Below are 25,053 nucleotides of genomic sequence, written 5' to 3'. Positions count from 1 at the left end.
GCCTCCGCCCTGAGGGGGGCGCTGTGTGAGGAATGCAGCCTCCGGCCTGAGTGGGGCGCTGTGTGAGGAGTGCAGTTTGCGCCCTGAGGGGGGCGCTGTGTGGCGAGTGCAGCCTCCGTCCTGAGTGGGGTGCTGTGTGAGGAGTGCAGCCTCCGCACTGAGGGGGGCGCTGTGTGAGGAGTGCAGCCTCCGCCCTGTAGGGGGCACTGTGTGAGGAGTGCAGCCTCCATCCTGAGGGGGGCACTGTGTGAGGAGTGCAGCCTCTGTCCTGAGGGGGGCGCTGTGTGAGGAGTGCAGCCTCCGCCCTGAGGGGGGCGCTGTGTGGGGTGTGCAGCCTCCGTCCTGAGGGGGGCGCTGTGTGAGCAGTGCAACCTCCGTCCTGAGTAGGGCGCTGTGTAAGGAGTGCAGCCTCCGTCCTGAGGGGTCTCTGTGTGAGGAATGCAGCCTCCGTCCTGAGGGGGGTTGCTGTGTGAGGAGTGCAGCCTCCATCCTGAGGGGTGCGCTGTGTGAGGAGTGCAGCCTCCGTCCTGAGGGGGTCGCTGTGTGAGGAGTGCAGCCTCCGCCCTGAGGGGTGCGCTGTGTGTGGAGTGCAGACTCCGCCCTGACGGGGGGCGCTGTGTGAGGAGTGCAGCCTCAGTCCTGAGGGGGGGCGCTGTGTGGGGAGTGCAGCCTCCGCCCTGAGGGGTGCGCTGTGTGAGGAGTGCAGCCTCCGCCCTGAGGGGGGCGCTGTGGGAGGAGTGCAGCCTCCGCCCTGAGGGGGGGGGGCGCTGTGTGAGGAGTGCAGCCTCCGCCCTGAGGGGGGCGCTGTGTGATGAGTGCAGGCTCTACCCTGGGGGGGGCGCTGTGTGAGGAGTGCAGCCTTCGCCCTGAGGGGGGGTGCTGTGTGAGTGCAGGCTCTACCCTGAGGGGGCGCTGTGTGGGGAGTGCAGCCTCCGCCCTGAGGGGGGCGCTATGTGTGGAGTGCAGCCTCCGCCCTGAGGGGGGCGCAATGCGGGGAGTGCAGTCTCCGCCCTGAGGGAGGTGCTGTGTGAGGAGTGCAGCCTCCGCCCTGAGGGGGGCGCTGTGTGGGGTGTGCAGCCTCCGTCCTGAGAGGGGCGCTGTGTGAGCAGTGCAACCTCCGCCCTGAGGGAGGTGCTGTGTGAGGAGTGCAGCCTCCGCTCTGAGGGGGGCGCTGTGTGGGGTGTGCAGCCTCCGTCCTGAGGGGGGCGCTGTGTGAGCAGTGCAACCTCCGTCCTGAGGGGCGGCGCTGTGGGAGGAGTGCAGCCTCCGCCCTGAGGGGGGCGCTGTGTGAGGAGTGCAGCCTCCGCCCTGACGGGGGCGCTGTGTGAGGAATGCAGCCTCCGGCCTGAGGGGTTTCTGTGAGGAATGCAGCCTCCGTCCTGAAGGGGTGCTGTGTGAGGAGTGCAGCCTCCATCCTGAGGGGGGTGCTGTGTGAGGAGTGCAGCCTCCGCCCTGAGGGGTGCGCTGTGTGAGGAGTGCAGCCTCCGCCCTGAGGGGGGCGCTGTGGGAGGAGTGCAGCCTCCGCCCTGAGGGGGGGGGGCGCTGTGTGAGGAGTGCAGCCTCCGCCCTGAGGGGGGCGCTGTGTGATGAGTGCAGGCTCTACCCTGGGGGGGGCGCTGTGTGAGGAGTGCAGCCTTCGCCCTGAGGGGGGGTGCTGTGTGAGTGCAGGCTCTACCCTGAGGGGGCGCTGTGTGGGGAGTGCAGCCTCCGCCCTGAGGGGGGCGCTGTGTGTGGAGTGCAGCCTCCGCCCTGAGGGGGGCGCAGTGCGGGGAGTGCAGTCTCCGCCCTGAGGGAGGTGCTGTGTGAGGAGTGCAGCCTCCGCCCTGAGGGGGGCGCTGTGTGGGGTGTGCAGCCTCCGTCCTGAGAGGGGCGCTGTGTGAGCAGTGCAACCTCCGCCCTGAGGGAGGTGCTGTGTGAGGAGTGCAGCCTCCGCTCTGAGGGGGGCGCTGTGTGGGGTGTGCAGCCTCCGTCCTGAGGGGGGCGCTGTGTGAGCAGTGCAACCTCCGTCCTGAGGGGCGGCGCTGTGGGAGGAGTGCAGCCTCCGCCCTGAGGGGGGCGCTGTGTGAGGAGTGCAGCCTCCGCCCTGAGGGGGGCGCTGTGTGAGGAATGCAGCCTCCGGCCTGAGGGGGGCGCTGTGTGAGGAGTGCAGTTTGCGCCCTGAGGGGGGCGCTGTGGGAGGAGTGCAGTCTCCGCCCTGAGGGGGGTCGCTGTGTGAGGAATGCAGCCTCCGGCCTGAGGGGGGCGCTGTGCGAGGAGTGCAGTCTGCGCCGGAAGTTCGGAGAGAAACCGTTTCCGCTGAGAGCGGTTTGCTGCTGTAAGATGGCGGCCCGAGGTTTCCAGACAATGAGCCCAGGCGCGGTGGCGGCTGCGGCCATGGCAGCGGGGCCTGGGCCTGGCCAAGGACAGCCGCCGGGGCGGATCGCACCCAACCAGCAACAAAACATCTTCCGCTCGGCCATGCCTGGGCAGGGATACCCGGTGAGTGTTGGGCCGGGCGGTGGGGGTAGGCGCAATCCAAGCCGGGGTTTGGAACTCTGTCCACGGTGGGGGTGAGGAGGGCAGGCGAGGCCCTTCAGACCAAGGCAGGCCGCAGCCCGGCGCTTGGCCTCCGAGACCTGAGCCCACCCTTTGCTGGACAGTTCCTGCAGTCCTGGCCTGCCCCAGGGTCTTGCATTGTTCGCCAGCCCAGAAAGTCACGATGCTTTGGAACTTTTTTCCAGCCAAATGTGATTGTCCAGGGCTGGAGAAGGGGAGGGAGGGAGAGGGTGGTTTGGGTTGCAAATTTTGACTTTTACTTTCCAAGCTTTAGGAAACGAATTGCGTTGAAATCCAGGTCTGACTGATGAAAATTGTGAACGGCAATTGATGCTAGATCAATTAATTTTAAATTGATAGATTTTATTTAACCCAAGGTATTAAGGGATATGGGGTTGGATAGGCTGCGGTTGTTTTCTTTGGAACAGAGGAGGCTGAGGGGAGACCTAATTGAGGTGTATAAAATTATGAGGGGCCTAGATAGAGTGGATAGGAAGGATCTATTTCCCTTAGCAGAGGGGGTCAACAACAAGGGGGCACAGATTAAAGTAATTGGTAGAAGGCTTAGAGGGGATTTGAGGAGAATTTTTTTTCACCCAGAGGGTGGTGTGGGTCTGGAACTCACTGCCTGAAAGGGTGGTAGAGGCAGAGACCCTCACCACATTTAAAAAGTACTTGGATATGCACTTGAAGTGCCGTAACCTACAGGGCTACGGACCAAGAGCTGGAAAGTGGGATTAGGCTGGGGAGCTCTTTGTCGGCTGGCACGGACACGATGGGCCGAATGGCCTCCTTCTGTGCTGTAAATTTCTATGATTCTATGGAGCAAAGGCGGGTATATGGAGTTAGGATACAGATCAGCCGTGATCTCATTGAATGGTGGAACAGGCTCAAGGGGCTGAATGGCCTCCTCCTGTTCCTATGTCCCTACCGAGGGTAGATAGAGAGAAACTATTTCCGCTGGTTGGGGATTCTAGGACTAGGGGGCATAGTCTAAAAATTAGAGCCAGACCTTTCAGGAGTGAAATTCGGAAACACTTCTACACACAAAGGGTGGTAGTAGCTTGGAACTCTCTTCCGTAAGTGGGAATTGATGCTAGATCAATTGTTAATTTTAAATCTGAGATTGATAGATTTCTGTTAACCAAAGGTATTAAGGGATATGGGCCAAAGGCGGGTATATGGAGTTAGGTTGCAGATCAGCCGTGATCTCATTGAATGGCGGAGCAGCTGAGGGCACAGGTAGATACTTGGGACTGTGATATAGCTATTAGAGATGTGGCTGAAAGAGTATGGTAGCTCAACATTCCTGGTTACAGGATTTTCAGATGGGATAGAGAGGGAGGTAAAAAGGAAGGGGGGGTCGCGGTATTGATTAAAGAAACTATTACAGCTGGGAGGAGGGATGATATGTTGGAGGGATCATCAAACGAGGCCATATGGGTCGAATTGAAAAACAAAGGGGCGATCACACTGCTGGGAGTGTACTACATACCCCTTAACAGTGAGAGGGAGATAGAAGAACAAATATGTAGACACATTTCTGAGAAGTGCAAAAACTATAGGGCAGTAATAGTAGGGGATTTCAACTACCCCAATATTAACTGGGATAAAATTAGTGTGAAGGTGTATAGAGGGTGCGGAATTCCTAAAATACATCCAGGAGAACTTTTTTAGCCAGTATGTAGCAAGGGAGCGGGCGGTTCTGGACTTAGTTTTAGGGAATGAAGCTGGGCAAGTAGAAGGCGTATCAGTGGGGGAGCATTTTGGTGCTCGTGACCATAATTCAGTTAGATTTAAGGTAGTTATGGAAAAGGACAAGAATAGACCAGGAGTAAAAATTCTAAATTGGGGAAAAGCAAATTTTGCTAAGCTCAGAGGGGATTTAGCTACTGGAAACAGCTACTTGAAGGTAAATCAGTGTCAGAGCAGTGGGAGGCATTCAAGGAGGAGATCCGGAGGGTGGAGACCAAATATGTGCCCTTAAAGAGAAAAGGTGGGTCTAACAAATCTAGAGCCCCCTGGGTGTCTAGGGACATACAGGGGAGGCGTATGACGGATACCGAGGGCTAAATACTCCAGAATCTTTAGAGGAGTACAGAAAGCGCAGGGGTGCAATTAAAAAGGATATTAGGAAAGCAAAGAGAGAGCATGAAAAATTCTTGGCAAGTAAAATCAAGGAAAACCCAAAGATGTTTTATAAATATATTAAGAGTAAGAGGATAACTAAAGAAAGGGTAGGGCCTATTAGAGATCATGAGGGTACTCTGTGTGTGGAGGCGGGAGACGTCGGTAGGGTTCTTAATGAATACTTTGCGTCTGTTTTCACAAAGGAGAGGGACGAAGCAGATATTGCTATCGGAGGAGGTGTGTGAAATATTAGATGAAATAAATATAGTGAGAGAGGAAGTATTAAGGGGTTTAGCAGCTTTAAAAGTGGATAAATCCCCAGGCCCGGATGAAATGTATCCCAGGCTGTTAAGCGAAACAAAAGAGGAAATAGCAGAGGCCCTGACCATTATTTTCCAATCCTCTCTGGCTTCAGGTGTGGTGCCGGACGACTGGAGGACTGCTAATGTGGTACCCTTGTTTAAAAAGGGAGAAAAGGATAGACCGAGTAATTACAGGCCAGTCAGCCTAACCTCGGTGGTTGGAAAATTATTGGAAAGAATTCTGAAGGACAGGATAAATCTTCATTTAGAAAGACACAGATTAATCAAGGATAGTCAGCACGGATTTGTTAAGGGAAGGTCGTGTCTGACAAAATTGATTGAATTTTTTGAGGAGGTAACAAGGAGGGTAGATGAGGGTAGTGCGTTTGATGTAGTGTATGTGGACTTTAGCAAGGCTTTTGATAAGGTCCCACATGGCAGACTGGTCACGAAGTTAAAAGCCCATGGGATCCAGGGCAAAGTGTCAAGTTGGATTCAAAACTGGCTCGGAGGCAGGAAGCAGAGGGTAATGGTTGATGGGTGTTTTTGTGACTGGAAGGCTGTTTCCAGTGGGGTTCTGCAGGGCTCAGTACTAGGTCCCTTGCATTTTGTGGTATATATCAATGATCTAGACTTGAATATAGGGGGTATGATTAAGAAGTTTGCAGATGATACTAAAATCGGCTGTGTGGTTGATACTGGAGAAGGAAGCTGTAGACTGCAGGAAGATATCAATAAATTGGTCAGGTGGGCAGAACAGTGGCAAATGGAATTCAATCCGGAGAAGTGTGAGGTAATGCATTTAGGGAGGGCTAACAAGGAAAGGGAATACACATTAAATGGTAGGACAGTGAGTAGTGTAGAGGAACAAAGGGACCTTGGAGTGCATGTCCACAGATCCCTGAAGGTAGCAGGCCAGGTAGATAAGGTGGTTAAGAAGGCATACGGAATGCTTGCCTTTATTAGCCGTGGCATAGAATACAAGAGCAGGGGGGTTATGCTTCAACTGTATAAAACACTAGTTAGGCCTCAGCTAGAGTACTGCGTGCAGTTCTGGTCACCACATTACAGGAAAGATGTGATTGCACTAGAGAGGGTACAGAGGAGATTTACAAGGATGTTGCCAGGAGTAGAGAATCTTAGCTATGAGGAAAGACTGGATAGGCTGGGTCTGTTTTCCTTGGAACAGAGGAGGCTGAGGGGAGACCTTATTGAGGTGTATAAAATTATGAGGGGCATAGATAGAGTGGATAGAAAGGACCTATTTCCCTTAGCAGAGAGGTCAAAAACCAGGGGGCACAGATTTAAAGTAATTGGTGGAAGGTTTAGAGGGGATTTGAGGGGCAATTTCTTCACCCAGAGGGTTGTGGGGGTCTGGAACTCACTGCCTGAAAGGGTGGCAGAGGCAGAAACCCTAACCACATTTAACAAGTACTCGGATGTGCACTTGGGATGCTGTAACCTGCAGGGCTACGGACCAATAGCTGGGAAGTGGGATTAGGCTGGAGAGCTCTTTGTCGGCCGGCACGGACACAATGGGCCGAAATGGCCTCCTTCCGTACTGTAACTTTCTATGATTCTATGAACAGGCTCGAGGGACTGAATGGCCCACTCCTGTTCGTATGTGCATAAATGTTGTCTGTAAGGATCAGATGTAAGTCGGTGCAGACTCGATGTGGTGCCTCATGTGCAGAGGCCTACAGTACAGAACCCGAATTTGGCACAAATTGGCCAACTCACACTAGTCCTGCTCCAGCTATCACCTGGTGTGGGGCAGGCTTGATGGACCAGCAGATCCTTTTTGCCTGTCAGTTTTGTATGTTCGTGGAGATATTAGCGTTGCCATCAGCGTTGCTTCAGCGTATGAACTTTGAGTTCCCTTCAGTAAGTAGTACTGAGGGAGCGCTGTACTGTTAGAAGTGCCATCTTTCAGATGAGGCGCTAAACCGAGGCAACGTCTGCATTCTCAGATGGTCGTAAATGCGCCGCATTATTCGAACAGGATCAGGGGAGTTCTGGCCAAGGTTTAACCCTCACCCGACATCATTAAAAATCGATTGTCTGGTCATTTATCTCATTGCCGTTTGTGGGAGCTTGCTGTGTGCAAATTGGCTGCCACGTTTCCTACAACAGTGACTTTAAAAAAAAAAAAGTACTTCATTGGCTGGAAATCCCTTTGGGACGTCCTGAGGCAGTGAAAGGCACTTTTGGCACGGCCGTCAATGGTGGAGCGGTGAAAATGGAGGGATTTGAAGACGAGGATGAGAATTTTGAAATCGAGGTGTTGCCGGACCGGGAGCCAATGTAGGTCAGCGAGCACAGGGGTGATGGGTGAACGGGACTTGGTGCGAGTTTTGGATGAGCTCGAGTTTATGGGTGGTGGAAAATGGGAGGCCGGCCTGGAGAGCGTTGGAAAGGCATGGATGAGGGTTTCGGCAGCAGATGAGTTAAGACGGGCGATGTTAGAGGTGGAAGTAGGCGGTCTTGATGGAGCGGGTATGTGGTCGGAAGCTCATCTCAGGATCAAATACGACACCAAGGTTGTGAACGGCCTGGTTCAACCTCAGACAGTGATAAGTCCAAAGTATCTCCCTGTTGGAGAGGAGCACAAGTCTGCACATTTAGTGACCATAAATTTCAGTCAGTTTTATGTGGTTGCTCCAAGGGTCAGGAAACCCTAGTGCATTCCCCAGTCAATTAACGCTTAACTTGTGTACGCTGAGTGCATTGTGCTGTGTGCGGTGGAGGAGCTGTACTCGATCTGTCTTGGATTGTTTTTGCACTGGAGCAACACTTTTCGAGCTGGATGAATATTTGGGCAACAACTAGATTGAATGTTGCAGGAAAAGTTTCAGATTGTGTGCTTGAACACAATAAGTTTCAGTCCTTCTGGGGCCCTGGGCATGTCAGTTGTGGAATGCCACTGGTCAGGGTTGAATAACGTCACAACCACTTCTTAAAGCTTTGGTCACCCTTCAGGGCATCGGGGGAGAGTCTTCAAGTTTAATCTCGGCATTCACATCTCCAGGAGAGTAAATACATTAGGGGGAGTTCACAATAGCACGTATTGTTTTTTGCAAAAGACAAAGTGCGATCTTTATCGCTCCTCTGTCCCCTTCTCATTATTTACTTATGACATTGTGTATCTTGTTGCTATCTATTTTGCTTTTTTTAAAAAAAAGTTGTCTTTCTATAAAGTCTATCTCACTTTTGATCATGTCAATGGCCCAGAAATTTGGGTCGGGGGCTTCCCGCGGGTGCAAGCCCCCGACCTACACTTAGCTAGCGCGCCGGCCGTTGTGCTGTGGGCCCGCGTGGGATTCCGATCCTGCTCTAACTGCCGGCGCGCAGTGCTTGCGTATCCCAGGGGCGCAGTTAGTTCGATGCGTCCCCTGGGATCACGTGGGCCATGGAGAGGCAATGGTAGCAGGGAATGTCCATTCATAAGTTTGACAGGAAGGGCTGTCAAACCAAAAATACTATAAACCCCAAAACATCACTAAAACTGCAAAGAATTTTTTTTTTAAATCACATTTTAAAAATAACTATAAATTACATGAAATAATTATTTTAAACAATAATTTAAATTTTTGAAAAAATTAATTACATTTTCTAACGGGGCTAAAAATAAACTTACCTTTCTTTAAAGTATTTAAAAATAATAAACCTGTGGAAAAAATGTTTTAATTTTAATTAATTCACCACTTGCCTTGTTAAAAGCAGGCCTTGCGCCTGCTTTTTGAAAGTGTAACTGCTGGAGACTTACCCTCCCGGAGAAACCCGCAAAAAAACGTAAGTTCGATGCGCACGCGCAGCCTCTCCGGCGCACGCGTTCGACCTCTGAACCTCTTCTTTCAGGGGAACGGAAGTGCCGGTTTCCCGCGCATGCGCAGTGCATGCAGGACACCGGCACTTCCAATGGGCTTACGGGTGAGTACCCCGTGCGTACTCACCTGTGGAGACCCGAATTTCTGGGCCATTATGACAACTGCATTAATGAGTTTCTAAGTTTGACTGTTTAAGGAAACCAAGAAAGAAACCCTTACACTTATATAGCACCTTTCACGATCTCAAAAGCACTTCACAACCAGTGAAGTACTTCTGAAGTGGAGTCACTGTTGTAATGCAGGAAACGCAGCAGCCCAATTTGCACACAGCAAGATCCCACAAATAGCAATGTGATGATGATCAGATAATCTGCTTCAGTGCTGTTGATTGACATGGGCGGGCTAGTTTCACCGACTCTTCTCTTCGAACTAGTGCCGCGGGATCTTTTACGGCCACCTGAGAGAGCAGACGGGGCCTCGGTTTAATGTCTCATCTGAAAGACGGCACCTCCGACAGTGCAGCACTCCCTCAGCACTGCACTGGAAACATAGAAGATAGGAGCAGGAGTAGGCCATTCAGCCCCTCGAGCCTGTTCTGCCATTTAATACAATCATGGCTGATCATCCAAACTCGGTACCCTGTCCCTGCTTTCTCCCCATATCCCTTGCTCCCTTTGACCTTAAGAAATATATCTAACTCCTTCTTGAATATATTTAATGAATTGGCCTCAACTGCCTTCTGTGGTAGAGAATTCCACAGGTTCGCCACTCTCTGGGTGAAGAAATTCCTCCTCATCTCTGTCCTAAATGGCTTACCCCTTATCCTTAGACTGTGACTCCTGGTTCTGGACTCCCCCGCCATCGGGAACATCTTCCTGCATCTAGTCTGTCCAGTCCTGTTAGAATTTTATGTTTCAATGAGATCCCCTCTCATTCTTCTAAACTCCAGCGAGTACAAGCCCAATCGACCCAATCTCTCCTCATACGTCATTCCTGCCATCCCAGGCATCAGTCTGGTGAATCTTCGCTGCACTCCCTCCATGGCAAGAACATCCTTCCTCAGATAAGGCGACCAAAGCTGCACACAATACTCAAGGTGTGGTCTCACCAAGGCCCTGTACAACTGCAGCAAGACATCCTTGCTCCTGTACTCGAATCCTCTCGCTACGAAGGCCAACATACCATTTGCCTTCTTAACCGCCTGCTGCACCTGCATGCTTACCTTCAGCGACTGGTGCACAAGGACACCCAGGTCTCGTTGCAATTTCCCAATCTATTGCCATTCAGATAATCTGCCTTCCTGTTTTTGCTACCAAGTGGATAACCTCACATTTATCCACATTATACTGCATTTGCCCAATCACCCAACCTGTCCAAATCATACTGGAGTTTCTCGGCATCCTCCTCACAGCACACACGCCCACCCAGCTTTGTGTCGTCTGCAAACTTGGAGATATTACATCTAGTTCCCTTGTCTAGATCATTAATATATATTGTGAATAACTGTGGTCCTAGCACTGATCCTTGCGGTACCCCACTAGTCCCTGCCTGCCACTCGGAAAAAGACCCGTTTATTCCAACTCTTTGCTTTCTGTCTGCCAACCAGTTCTCTATCCAAGTCAGTACCTTGCCCCCAATCCCATGTGCTTTAACTTTACACGCCAATCTCTTATGCGGGACCTTATCGAAAGCCTTCTGAAAGTCCAAATACACCAGATCCACTGGTTCTCCCTTGCCTATTCTACCAGTAACATCCTCAAAAAAGTGTCAGCCTAGTCTCTGGAGTGGGACTTGAACCCACAGCCTTCTGACTCAGGTGAGGGTGCTGCCCAGTGAGCCACGGCTGCCACAATCCGCCCTAATCTTTTTCCCAGGATCGCTTAAGTTATTGTGGAGCTTGATTGTTCATACTCGTGACATGAAAATAGCACACTGCAGGCAGTGAAGCATTTTTTAATGGTTTTTGCTCGTGTGCTTGATTGCCTTTTGCTGAAATAGCAGTTTTGGAAATCGCTTTGGATGGTGACAGAACCAGGTTACTTTCAAATGCATTCTCCTGGAATGAAGGTTGCACTCGGATTCCGAATCCGAACCTGACATCAACCTGGCCAAAAAAAAAATCCCCATCTCCCGCCGACTTTCTTCTGCATCATTTTCAAGCTTTTGGCCGTCTTCGTAAATCGTGCAAAGCTGGCGGTGCATTACAGTAACCAAAAGACAATACAGGAAATTCTCTTTTAACCGGCATCTAAATAACCGGCAAAATTCAGGAGTAGGTTCAGGTAAGTTTTACTTCATATTAGTGGCAGTTCCTGGCTCTGTGGCTGTGTAACCGGGGTTCCTGCACTTGTTGCTAAGCAACAGGGAAGCCTGGATTTGTTGCTGTGTACGGAGCTCTCGTACCTTTTAACTATACCTCTCTGTAATCCGGACTTTTTGATAAACCGGCACCACGCCGGTCCCGTCGGTGCCGGATAATAAAGAGTTTCCTGTAAAATGCAAAGTACCAACGCGTAATCTAGGCTGACACGTCAGTGCAGCACCAAAGGAGTGTTGCATTTTCAGATGTCCTGTCTCTTGAAAGAGATTTTAAACCAAGACCACCCACCCCCGGCCTCTTTTTGATCAGGGGGACATTAAAGATTCCCTCGCACTATTCGAAAAAGAGCAGAGAGTTCTCCCCGAGTACTAGCCAAAATTCCTCCCGCAAATAATGCCACCGAATAAAAATTAACTGGTCTCTCGTGCTGGTTGTGTGATCTTGCTTTGCACGTATTGGCTGCCAAGTGTGCTTGCATAATAGTGCCTATACTTCAAAAGTAATTAATTGGATACGTAGCACTTTGGGATGTCCTGATCAAGTTACAGGATTACATAGAATATACGCCGCAGAAACAGGCCATTCGGCCCAACCAGTCCATGCCAGTGTTTATGCTCCACTCGAGCCTCCTCCCGTCTCTCCTCATCTAAATCTATCAGCATAACCCTCTATTCCCTTCTCCCTCATATGTTTGTCTAGCCTCCCCTTAAATGTATCTATACTATTCGCTTCAACCACTCCCTGTGGTAGCGAGTTCCACATTCTCACCACTCTCTGGGTAACGAAGTTTCTCCTGAATTCCCTATTGGATTTCTTGGTGACTCTCTTATATCGATGGCCTCTAGTTTTGCTCTTCCCCACAAGTGGAAACATTCTCTCTGTATCCACTCTATCAAAACCTTTCATAATTTTAAAGACTTCTCAACCTTTTTTCAAGGGAAAAGAGACCCAGCCTGTTCATCTTTTCCTGATATGTATACCCTCACATTTCTGGTATCATCCTTGTAAATCTTCTCTGCACCCTCTCCAGTGCCTCTATATCCTTTTTATAATATGGCGACCAGAACTGTACGCAGTACTCCAAGTGTGGTCTAACCAAGGTTCGATACAGGTTTAGCATAACTTCCCTACTTTTCAATTCTATCCCTCTAGAAATAAACCCTAGTGCTTGGTTTGCTTTTTTTATGGCCTTGTTAACCTGTGTTGCACCTTTTAGTGATTTGTGTATTTGTACTCCGAGATCCCTTTGTTCCTCTACCCCACCTAGACTCGCACCCTCCAAGTGATAAGTGACCTCCCTATTCTTCCTACCAAAATGTAATACCTCACATTTATGTGTTGAACTTCATTTGCCAATTATATGCCCATTCTGCAAGTTTATTAATGTTCTCCTGTAACTTGTTGCAGTCCTCCTCAGTATTGACTATCCCCCCCAATTTGGTGTCATCCGCAAATGTAGAAATTGTGTTTTTGATTCCTAAGTCTAAATCATGTAAATTTGATTAGCTTTAACGCGTTGGATCTCTGGTCTGTGGGTAATATTTCCCATGGGTATCACCACTTGTAACGTGGAACCACAATAAAGCCACGTTGAGTCTGATGCTACACAAAGAAGTTCTTGATTCTGGAACAACGTGATGCTGGGAATCTGAAAACAAGCATAGAAAAGGCTAGAAGTAGGTCAGTCAGGCAGCATGTGTTGCGGGGCGGGGGGTGGGGGTGGAAACAGGAGCCAGTAAATGTTTTAGGACCCTTCCTCAGGACCAGCCCTACATTACAGCAGTGACTACACTTCTGAAAGCACTTCATTGGTTGTAACGCACTTTGGGACATCCTACGGTCATGAAAGGTGCTATATAAATGCAAGTTCTTTTTTTCTTGATTCCAAATTAAGTACTTGAACTAATTTACACAGCTTCATCCTGTTCACACCTTAGAACAGGACCTGGTATTTCCAGATTAACCTAATCCACAAGCACAATGGGAACGAAGGCAGTCATGTCTTTCTGATGTTGGTGGACATGCTATGCTTTAAAACCAGTTTTTGTTTCCTTTTCTTGGTTTATTGGGGCAGGTTCCCCCCCCCCCCCCCCCCCCCCCCCATAATGCCAGGGAAAAGCAGAGGTTTTCTGCCCCTTCAAGGTGTTGACCCCTTGCTGAGTGGCCATGTGTGGGCAGAGGTAATGTGTCACGGCTGTTTGACCGGAGAGGGCATCACACCCGAGCTCAGCCTCACCCTGCAACCATTCACATTGTCCGGCGGGAGTTACCAGATAGCCACCAAGAGTAGGAACCCTGCCTGAAATTTGTACTGTCTCCGCTGAGATCAGGACGCAATTTTTGGATGTTGGACCTTGTCTAGTGACTGGGAATGGTCCATCTATGCCTGAAAGCACATTGGAGGCCTGTACATCTGGACTGAACGGTCGGCCTGCTGCCATCTCGGAAAAGATGGCAGGCTGTCCTTTCAGTGACGATGTTTACTGGCGGGGATCTAGATGCCCCTGGAAGCACCAGGGAAGGCCGCCACCTCAGACGGGTTGAGGCAGCACTAAGGTGAAGGGGACAGAAAGCTACTAATTTGTCTGTGACGGGTTTGTGGACTTGGGCCCAGGTCTGTATTTTGCGTGCAGTTTTATTTTTCAGGGTAGAATGAGGAGGAAGGAAGACAAATACCAGTTGCGCCATTGTTCTTGGGTGGTCTTTGTTTTACTTTGGTGCAGGAACTTGCAATCCATTCAAACTGAGGCCTGGTGCTGTCGTTGGGCTCAGTGCTTGAATTCACCATATCAAATCTAACCAATCTGCTGCGTCTTAATGCTCTATCTTTGCGATGCCGTTATCTGTGCTGAGAAACAATCAGTCTTCGTTCTTTACATTTAGGCTGTAAAAGTAGATAAAGTGTTGATTAGAGGCAAATGCCCCATAGAATGTACTGAAGTCCTAAATGAGTGCCAATAAAACTGGACTCGTTTGGCATGCTTGGGTTACACACTCTAATAATGTCAAGTGGAGGTTGGGTAGCCCCTTAGTTTGTGATTGGCTTGACTTGGTGCCAATGTAATGGAGTGAATGAAACTTATTCTGCATCGTTTTTCTCTGGTGACATTCCCATGTTGCTGCATATATTCCGCTCTCTGGGATGATTGCTGATGTCTTGTCCTCCTTTTAGCCCCTCCGTAAAACCCACCTCTTTTGACCAAGCTTTTAGTCGCCCCTCCTAATAGCTCCTTGAGAAAGAAAGGACTTGCATTTCTATAGCGCCTTTCAGGACCTCAGGATGCCCCAAAACCCTTTACACTTCAAAAGTACTTCATTGGCTGTAGTCACTGTTGTAATGTAGGAAACATGGCAGCCAATTTACGCACAGCAAGCTCCCACAAACAGCAGTGTGATAATGACCAGATCACCTGTTTTAGTGACATTAGGTGAGGGATAAATATTGGCCAGGACACCAGGGATAACTCTCCTGCTCCTCTTCAAAATAGTGGCCATGGGATCTTTTACATCCACCTGAGAGAGCAGACGGGGCCTCGGTTTTAACATCTCATCCGAAAGACGGCACCTCCGACAGTGCAGCACTCCCTCAGCACTGCCCCTCCGACAGTGCAGTGTAAAGTATTTTACAGCCAATGAAGTACTGGTTTAGTGATGTTGGTTGAGGGAGGAATGTTGGCCAGGACACGCGGGAGAATTCCCCTGCTCTTTGAATAGTGGCCATGGGATCTGTTATACCAACCTTAGAGATCAGATGGGGCCTCGGTTTGAAGTCTCATCTGAAAGACGGCACCTCCGACAGTGCAGCGGTCCCTCAGTACCGCACTGGAGTGTCAGCCTAGATTTTTGTGCTCAAGTCTCTGGAGCGGGACTTGAACCCACAACCTTCTGACTCGGACGAGAGTACTGCGCCGTGGCTGACACCAAGCAAAACTCGTAATATTTATATATACAATGACCCAAATGAGCAAAGGCTGGCACCTCCTTTGGCATGGCTTCAATTTGTGTCTGGTTATGCCTCTGTAAAGCGCCTCGATGTTTTTCTATGGTAAAGGCACCATATAAATGCAGGCTGCTGTTGCGAGCATTGTTTATCAGCCATTTCCCGTGTACTTCAATTTTTTACCGACATGCCTGCTGATGACAGTTTTGAATGATTTTAATTTACTTCATTTAAAATTCTCTCTTCAGTTGAATGGAATTTAACTGCAACAATTCAGCTATTATTGCGCCAGCATTCAAGGCTTTTCCTGAACACCCTTCACTGCTGGCAACTCTTTTGCTGTGTGCAGGCAGGGTCTTTATTCTCTTTTGAGTCTTGATGTTAATTAGCCGAGACCTGCAAGAGCAGTAGTGTGGAGCTGAAAGGCATGTGCGAGTGATGCGACAACTGCTGCTACAAGTCTTTTCACTGATTCATCTCTTTGTGGCGTTTCGAATGCACGCCGCCTGGCCTTGGACGGAACAATATCGCGCGGCATCTTCTGGCGTGTCAGTTGCTCGTGCAGCTTTGACGGTTGATTTGCTGAATTTCTTGTAAAGTTGAGGGCAATCGCATCCTCCCCACAATAAAATGTCGGCTGCCCACGAGCCACAGCGTCAGCCTGCTGAACGAGAGTGCAGTAAAGTAGAGCACAGCACACGGACAAAGGGTGTTTGAAAGGGATGCGGGGCATGCAGTCAGCAACCAGGAGCAAACTCTTTGAATTTCTTGCTCACGGTTTGGTAAGGGCTCGTTTTCAAATTAACCAAGCTTTTATTTCTGACGGTGGTAGCAGCTTTTTTGTGGATTGTAATGCAGCCTTTCGGGTCCAGGGGGTTTACCATCGACTGACTCCTCCTGTCCTGAAGAGGAGAGGGTTGCGTTTTTTCCGAGTTGATGCATTTCCTAGCTTGATTTGCAGAATCAGTTGCAGCCTTCTGTATAGCAGACCGAGCGATTGGATTGATGCGTACCATATAACCTGCCTGTACTGGCGTACTGATTTGATTATCTGCCAATTCATTTTTTTTCCTGCAACTAGTTTTTACAGGCTATTTTTCTGAAGTTCCCCTTTCCCCCCCCCCCCCTTTGAAGGTATACAACTGGCATTTTCCTATTTCAGATGTTGGGTCACGTAGCAATTACCTGTGCTTTGACAGAGCCAGGAGAGAAGGGAGCAGAACTGCTGACTTGTCCGTTTCTTGCCCTTGCTTGTGGAATACAATTCAGTCGTAATTTGTCTGTACATTTGCATATTTTAAATTGTAATGACTTTTTTAAATATTTGTTTATGGGATGTGGGCGTCGCTGCCGAGGCCAGCATTTATTGCCCGTCCCTAATTGCCCTTGAGAAGGTGGCGGTGAGCCGCCTTCTTGAACCGCTGCAGTCCGTGTGGTGAAGGTGCTCCCACAGTGCCGTTAGGGAGGGAGTTCCAGGATTTTGACCCAGCGACGATGAAGGATCGCCGATATACTTCCAAGTCAGGGTGGTGTGTGACTTGGAGGTGGTGAAATTGGTTTTTTTCCCCCTCCCCCATTGTTCTGCCCACCCCCCCCCCCCCCCTCGCCATGATAACTTAAGAATTAAGTCTGTGGCCGACAGGGCAGTTAGACAGCCACTATATACCTCGCCCCCCCACCACACCTTTTCCAATACAGGTCTTTAATCTGTCAGCTTGCCATTTGGAGCCGTACCTGCCCTCAATTCAACCCCCCCCACCCCCCCCCCCCCCTAATAACGTGGGCACGTTTGATCATTTAACATGTGAGGTGCCCTCGGCTACCTCGCCAACGGTTTGTTTCTCAGGGTTTAAAACAGCTCTTACTACTTTTAAACTGAGCTTGCTGCTGCCCTCTCTGTGTCACAGTTTTGTTTCCTAGCGCCAGGCTCGGTTTCTCTGGATATGTACACTGTGCGTATGTCAAGGCTTGTGTTATGTGGCTGTTTTGATTCACCGGGTTCAGATTTGTCCTCTTGTAGCCTCCAGTAGTCGGTGGCATTTTCTCATCAAAAATCCGATTGTTGATCTTGTGGTGTGGCGAGTTTGTTTGCTGATTCACACTGTTTGCAACCTTGGTGTCATATTTGACACTGAAATGAGCTTCCGACCACATATCTGCGGCATAACTAAGACCGCCTATTTCCACCTCTGTAACATCGCCCGTCTCCGCCCTTGCCTCAGCTCATCCGCTGCTGAAACCCTCATCCATGCCTTTGTTACGTCTAGACTTGACTATTCCACGCACTCCTGGCTGGCCTCCCACATTCCACCCTCCGTAAACTTGAGGTCATCCAAAACTCGGCTGCCCGTGTCCTAACTCGCGCCAAGTCCCGATCACCCATCGCCCCTGTGCTCGCTGACCTACATTGACTCCTGGTTAAGCATCGCCTCGATTTCAAAATTCTCATCCTTGTTTTCAAATCCCTCCATGGCCTCGCCCCTCCCTATCTCTGTTACCTTCTCCAGCCCCACAACCGCCCCTCCCCCCCCCCCCCGAGATATCTGCGCTCCTCTAATTCTGCCCTCTTGAGGATCCCTGATTATAATCGCTCAACCTTTAGTGGCCATGCCTTCTGTTGCCTGGGCCCTGAGCTCTGGAATTCCCTGCCTAAACCTCTCCGCCTCTACCTCTTTCCTCCTTTAAGACGCTCCTTAAAACCTACCTCTTTGACCGAGCTTTTGGTCACCTGCCCTAATTTCTCCTTATGTGGCTCGGTGTCAAACTTTTGTCTTATACTCCTGTGAAGCACCTTGGGACGTTTTATTACGTTAAAGGCGCTATATAAATACAAGTTGTTGTTGATTCCAGCTTTTCCTGGTGCGGTCAAATTCTTTCCACGTCTCATTGTGTTTTCTTCCAATTAACTAGCGTCCAGGGATGCCTCCAGGCAGCCGCATGCCACCTCAAGGTGCTTCTATGGGTCCTCCGGGCCCTTCGTATGGCGGGAGCCCAGCAGTGCGACCAGGCATGCCTCAGTCGATGATGGACCAGTCTCGCAAGCGGCCAGCTCCACAGCAGATTCAGCAGGTGCAGCAACAGGCAGCCCAGAACCGCAATCACAAGTACGTCCGATACCTCTTCAGAAATTAAGTTCCTCGTTATTCAGCGCAAACTAACTTTGCCAGAAATGATGCGCTTTGAAACAGTCGCTGTTTTCAGAGGCAAGGGCACCAGTATTGTTCTTGGCGTCCCAGGAATGAATTTCTTGTTAATTTTCTTCCCTGCAAGGTGCTGACACATGCAGGGTGAGGCTCCGCAGGCATCGGCAGCCTTCAAATGCCTCGCCTGAGTGACCACGCTTTATGTATGAGTTAAGGAAGTGAGTGTTGGCTGGCTGACTGTTTTGGGCATCACAGCCAAGCTGGGTGTAGGGTGAACCTGCCTCCATTCAATGTCCATATCTGTACGCCTTCTGATAACAATCAGGAGTAGGAAGCCTGGCTTTTTATCCCTCCCTCTAGCCCAAAGCATTATAGTACAGGTAGACTATCCTTTATCCGAAAACCTTGGGACCAGCTGTGTTTCGGTTTTCGGAATTTTTCGGATTTCAGAAGGTTTTCATCTCCGTATCTGACAACAAACACTGTTGCTTAGCAACAGCTTGTAAACACTCGGGCCCTGCCTTGGAAGCGTCTCTGAAGCTGTTGCTAAGCTACAGAGACTCTTTCCACAGCCTGACTGTTTTTATAAAAAAAAATTTTTAAAAATGCTAGGGGAAGAAAAAAAAACGAACAAAACGGCTGCTGATTTCTGCCGTTAGATCGAGGTTTCCGGCTCCCCCTGCTCCGTATCTGAATTCCTTGACTTAGCGGGGGTCTGGGGCTCGACTGCTGCCGCCAGTTGTGGGAAAGCCGGATATCGGCTGACTCCTACACTAAGCTGGCCTGCAAATCAGGTCGGCGGGGGGAGGGGGAAGAAAAGACTATCGGACGGGCCGCGGTATTGTTGGGTTCATTCTCCCGGTACCTCCTTCACACTGCCCGGCTCGGCCTGCAATCTCCTACCCAGGAGGGAACTCTGTGACCCTCTGCCCTGCTCACAGGGAAAGGCAGAGCTCCCGGACCTGTCATGTTTGGCGCCACTCGGGTCATGTCGTGCGCACGACTTACGCTCCATGAAAAAACTTGAGGTTTTTGGTTTTCGGAAGTGCGGATAAAGGATAGTCTACCTGTACCCCATAATTGCTGAACTTATTTTTTAATATTCTGTTCGCCAGAATAGTGGTCTTACCAGCTGCAAACACAATGCTTCTGCAGAGATGCAAGATGAACATTTTCAAATAATAAAATCAATATTCTTCCTACAGTGGGACTCTTGCAATAGCCAGTGTCAGTCATTCAGATACTGCAGTTATTTCATCTTCTTTGTGCTTCATATTTATACCATTAATGTGGAGAAACCTGCCTAGAAATGTCCCGGATGGATTAGTAGGTAAATGCATCATTCAGTGTGCACGCCATGTACAGTCCCCACCATTTATCGGAGGCGCCTTGGTGTTAACACGACTTGCTCGCTTTAGGCGGCTGCCTGCGCGGAGTGTGGACGGGATAAGTGGTGGGGACTGTAGTTCAGAAGATCGCCCCTTGCTCTGTGCTCAGGTTGGTGATTTCAGCCAGGGGAGCAGTTTGGGTACTGCATGTCACTACTCTACTCCCGGGCTGATTTTACCTCTCCTGATCACTATCCAATGACTCTTATTGAAGTGCACACGTATGTGTACGTTAGGTTAATGGCAGGATTCAACGTTGCTATTGTATCTACTCCCCCCATGTCATCAAATAGCCCGCTGGCACTCACTGTCTAGGTTCGCACATGAAGCCACTTAGACAAGGCACTGGCTGGCTGCCTGTATCCGTTGAGCTTTACCCCAATAGTGGGAGGTCAAGAGATGGAGGGCTTTAGGGAGGGAATTCCAGAGCATGAGCCTAAAGAGCTGAAGGCACGACCGCCAACGATTAAGTGAATGGAAGGGAGGATGCAGCAAGAGGTGGTGTCTTGTGGGGAGGAAATTAGAAAGGAACACAGTTTAAAAATATTATTATTAAATATTAATGCACAAATGCTTTTTCTTTATAATAACTGGATAATTGTGTGATCTCATTTTGTCCTGACATTTGATCAGTTTTGTGATTAATTGCAGAAGTTGCTGGGAGCGCGGGTCATGTTTCTGTAGTTGTTGTTTTGCAGTGTTTTAATGTCCGTTTGTGCCAGGCAACCTCTTATGGGTGCCTTGTGGTTCTAACGGCCATTGCACTCTGCCTGAATATTGAACGGGCTCCATTTTGGAGTGGCTGGTTTTGGAAGATCAGTTGCCAGGGTAACATGTTTATTCTTTCATTTGAATAGTGCGAAGAAGAAGAAAATGCAGATAAAATTCTACCTCAGAGGGGCAAGTATTTCCTTTTTTTTTGTTAAAGCTTTTCCTGCGCCACGCTCTTCACCTCAGGCACCTGATCCAAAGGTTTTGAATGTAAAAAGTAATTTTTGCACACCATTCCCTAGCTGAAGGCAGGTTAGGTGAGCTGATCATAAGCCTTTGTCAATCAATATGTATAAAGTGGCCACTAGGCTGATGGGGGGAGCAAGACAATCTTTTGGTTAATGCTTGATATGGTCGAGACAACTGCAGTACAGTGGGTTTGATGTGGACTACTGGGATCTGGGTTCAAATCCAATTCAGAACATTCTGGTTCAGCCTGCGATAATTGCGGGGGAGGGGGCATGGAACCGGTGACAGTGGCAGGGGCTGAAGACAATGGCTTTGGCCTTCCCTATGTTTAACTGGAGGAAATTACGATGAGAGATTGGGTCGATTGGGCTTGTACTCGCTGGAGTTTAGAAGAATGAGAGGGGATCTCATTGAAACTTATAAAATTCTAACAGGACTGGACAGACTAGATGCAGGAAGGATGTTCCCGATGGTCGGGGGAGTCCAGAACCAGGGGTCACAGTCTAAGGATAAGGGGTAAGCCATTTAGGACAGAGATGAGGAGGAATTTCTTCACCCAGAGAGTGGTGAACCTGTGGAATTCTCTTCCACAGAAGGCAGTAGAGGCCAATTCATTAAATATATTCAAGAAGGAGTTGGATACATTTCTTAAGGCTAAAGGGATCAAGGGATATGGGGAGAAAGCAGGGACAGGGTACAGGAAACTTTTTGTAAATCCGGGGACCGACGTGCTGCCGGTTCATCAAAAATTCTGGAAAACAGAAAGCTATAGTAAAAGATACGGAGAGCTGAGAGCTCTGTATAAAGCAACAGATTCAGAACAATGGCCACAAGTTCCAAGCGTCTCTGTAGCTTAGCAACAGCTGCAGCCACACCTTGCACAGCAACAGATCGAGGAAGGCAAGTACAATATGAAGTAAAACTTACCTGAACCTACTCCTGAATTTTGCCGGTTAACCGAGATTTCCGTTTATTTAGGTGCCGGTAAATCAAAAGTTTCCTGTACTGAGTTTGGATGATCAGCCATGATCGCATTAAATGGCGAGCAGGCTCGAGGGGCCGAATGCCTACTCCTGCTCCTAGCTTCTATGTTTCTATGATTCATTCAACCCTGGATGTTGGACAAGCAGTCTGTCAACACAGAGGCAATGGCGGGGTTTGTGGGAGGTGGTGAGGAGGTAGAGCTGGGTGTCAGCATCATGCAGAAGCTGACTTCCCGTCTTCAGACGATGTCTTCAAGGAGCAGCGTGTTGATGAAAAAGAGGAGGGGTCTAAGTATAGATTCTTGGGGGACTCCAGTGATAACTGTGCGAAGGCAGAAAGAGAAAGCCATTGCCGGAGATTCTCTGGCTACGACTGGATAGATAAGAGTGGAACCAGGCGAGGGCAGCTCCCACTCAGCTGGACAACGGAGGAGGACGGTGTGGTAGACCATGTCAAAGGCTGCAGACAGGTGGAGGAAGGCAAGGAGGGATAGTGCACCACAGTCACCGAGGATGTCATTTGTGGCTTTGAAAATTTCCGTTTTGGTGATTCATCAGTGTTTACATTATCCTTTTTGTTGTAGATTCGGGAGCTTGTGCCAGAGTCTCAAGCCTACATGGATTTGCTGGCATTTGAGAGGAAGCTGGACCAGACTATAATGAGGAAACGCCTGGACATCCAGGAGGCACTGAAAAGACCAATAAAGGTAAAATGTATTGCACTAGCTCGGTTATTTGGAGACAATCTGTACCTCGTCCTACTAAAACTTGATTTTGAAGCAATCAGACTCTGACACTTTTTAATCTAGTGTCAAAACCTGGTATTAAAATGTTTGAGAATGGAACGAGATTCTTTGAAACTTTTCATTGTGGAAAGACCTTTGCATAACCAATAGGATTTGTGTGTTACAGCAGTTTCATTCTTTGTAATTATTCATTTTAATGTAACCGTTTGTCTTTTGTGTGCCAATTTAGATGATAAGCATCTGCTGTCTTTATTTTCCAAAATTATGGCTAATATTTGAGTGCCAGTTTATCATTCCGTGAAGTATGTGAACTTTGTATCGAATAGAAACATAGAAGATAGGAGCAGGAGTAGGCCATTCGGCCCCTCGAGCCCCCGCTCCGCCATTCAATGCGATCATGGCTGATCATCCAAACTCAGTACCCTGTCCCTGCCTTCTCCCCCATACCCCTTGATCCCTTTAGCCTTAAGAAATATATCTAACTCCTTCTTGAATATATTTAATGAACTGACCTCCACTGCCTTCTGTGGTAGAGAATTCCACAGGTTCACCACTCTCTGGGTGAAGAAATTCCTCCCCTTTCTGTCCTAAATGATTTACCCCTTATCCTTAGACTGTGTCCCCTGGTTCTGGACTCCCCAACCATCGGGAACATCCTTCCTGCATCTAGTCTGTCCAGTCCTGTCAGAATTTTATAAGTTTCAATGAGATCCCCTCTCATTCTTCTAAACTCCAGCGAGTACAAGCCCAATCGACCCAATCTCTCCTCCTACGTCATTCCTGCCATCCCAGGTATCAGCCTGGTGAATCTTCGCTGAACTCCTTCCATGGCAAGAACATCCTTCCTCAGATAAGGCGACCAAAACTGCACACAATACTCAAGATGTGGTCTCACCAAGGCCCTGTACAACTACAGCAAGACATCCTTGTTCCTGTACTCAAACCCTCTCGCTACGAAGGCCAACATACCATACTTTCAGCGACTGGTGCACAAGGACACCAGGTCTCGTTGCACGTCCCCTTTTCCCAATCTATTGCCATTTAGATAATCTGCCTTCCTGTTTTTGCCACCAAAGTGGATAACCTCACATTTATCCACGTTCTATTGCATCTGCCATGTTTCTGCATGTATCGCAATATTACTTAGAGTAGGGGTGTAATAAGGCTTCCTTCAAGACTGTTCGATGTTGGGCTTCGAAGCTCCATTCTGGCTCCTTTTCTCGACCTTGCTCTCTCATCTGCTTGCGATTCCGTTTGCTTACTGACCACCAATCGATCTGCTTGCGATAGCGTACCGCTACATTCGTGCCCTGCGGGTTGATTCAGTGGCACTTAATCCATTTTAACAGCGTAGGTAGGCCTAGCGAGGTAATAAATTCTTCTCGGCCGCTGTTAACGACTGCGCAAGGCGGATAATTGATAAATTGGGTCTCCTTCTGAGAGCCAAAACATTGAGGTGTCATTTGCAGCAGAGATTTTGACTCTGGCGTAACCATCAATGTTCCTCTAATTATTTTTTGGACTGCGTGGCCCTTTCAAAAATCCGTGCATGCGTGGCTTTTGCATGTAAAAGCCGGCTCGCTGGCTGCGCGGGACCTCTAGAGCGCTGCGCAGCTTAAAGCGAGCGTTGGTAACCACCACCTTCCTACTACAAGAAACTCTTTATTATCCGGCAACCGGCGTGGTGCCGGTTTATCAAAAAGTCCGGATTACAGAGAGGTATAGTAAAAGGTACGAGAGCTCCGTACACAGCAACAAATCCAGGCTTCCCTGAAGTGCACGAACCCCAGTTACACAGCCACAGATCCAGGAACGGCCACTAATATGAAGTAAAACTTACCTGAACCTACTCCTGAATTTTGCCGGTTAAGAGTTTTCCGGTTATTTAGGTGCCGGTTAAAAGAGAGTTCCCTGTATTTTTAAGAACCCCCGATGTGGTCTGTGCACTTGAAATATTCAGAGTTCCACTCCTGCCTCATGAATGGATATACTGGGTGGTGTGGTGCTGGACCGTTGCAGCCCAGCAAGGGTTGATCTAGGTTGGAAATCTGGAGCCCTCTTTTTTCCCCCCCCCCCCCCCCCCCCCCCCCCCCCCAAAGACTAGGTTAATAATTTCAAAGCAGAGATTGCTAGCTTTTTGTTAGGCAGGGGTATTAAGGGTTACGGAACCAAGGCGGGTAAATGGAGTTGAGATACAGATCAGCCAGGCTCGCGGGGCTGAATGGCCTGCTCCCGTTCCTATGTTCGCTCTGTGCTAAGTTAGCGGATCTCTGGTGTTAAAATTGGTCTCCGTGCGGTTAGGGCTAGGCACAGGAAAAAAATCAACGAGGCTAATGTGACCCACGCTGGAACGTTGAATGAGGATAGGATTGTGATTTTCTACAGTTTAGCATGACACCAGCACACACTATCCGGACTTGCCTATCAAGAGCAAACACGTGGGTGAGGTACAGTACGATTGCCGGTACCTATGGAACTGTCCCCCTTCAGGAGAGGAGGAGTAAGGGAGGAATTCGAAACTCAACCAAAATAACCGGACAAAGGAATAGTGATCCAAATCCTTTTAACTATAATGTGGATAAATGTGAGGTTATCCACTTTGGTTGGCAAAAACAGGAAGGCAGATTATTATTTGAATGGCAATAGATTGGGAGAAGGGGAAGTGCAAAGAGACCTGGGTGTTCTTTGTGCACCAGTCGCTGAAGGTAAGCATGCAGGTGCAGCAGGTGGTTAAGAAGGCAAATGGTATGTTGGCCTTCGTAGCAAGAGGGTTCGAGTA

The 25,053-nt window shown here is 49.2% G+C and overlaps 1 protein-coding gene across 1 annotated transcript in view; it reads left to right on the top strand.

Moving 5' to 3' along the window:
* Nucleotides 1–2,253: 2,253 nt before the first annotated feature.
* smarcd1 (SWI/SNF related BAF chromatin remodeling complex subunit D1) overlaps nt 2,254–25,053 on the top strand; it is a 53,715-nt gene continuing 30,915 nt past the window's right edge. The window contains exons 1-4 of the mRNA XM_085972732.1: nt 2,254–2,478; nt 17,965–18,158; nt 20,443–20,485; nt 22,113–22,235. Coding sequence (XP_085828858.1) covers nt 2,320–2,478; nt 17,965–18,158; nt 20,443–20,485; nt 22,113–22,235 — 519 coding nt within the window. The 5' untranslated portion in view covers nt 2,254–2,319. The remainder of the gene's footprint in view (nt 2,479–17,964; nt 18,159–20,442; nt 20,486–22,112; nt 22,236–25,053) is intronic.

This window comes from Somniosus microcephalus, chromosome 33 (genome assembly GCF_052327205.1).
Source record: "Somniosus microcephalus isolate GS21.2 chromosome 33, FLI_Smic_1.0, whole genome shotgun sequence".
Lineage (NCBI taxonomy): Eukaryota > Metazoa > Chordata > Chondrichthyes > Squaliformes > Somniosidae > Somniosus > Somniosus microcephalus.
This window is presented reverse-complemented; position numbering and strand designations above follow the sequence as displayed.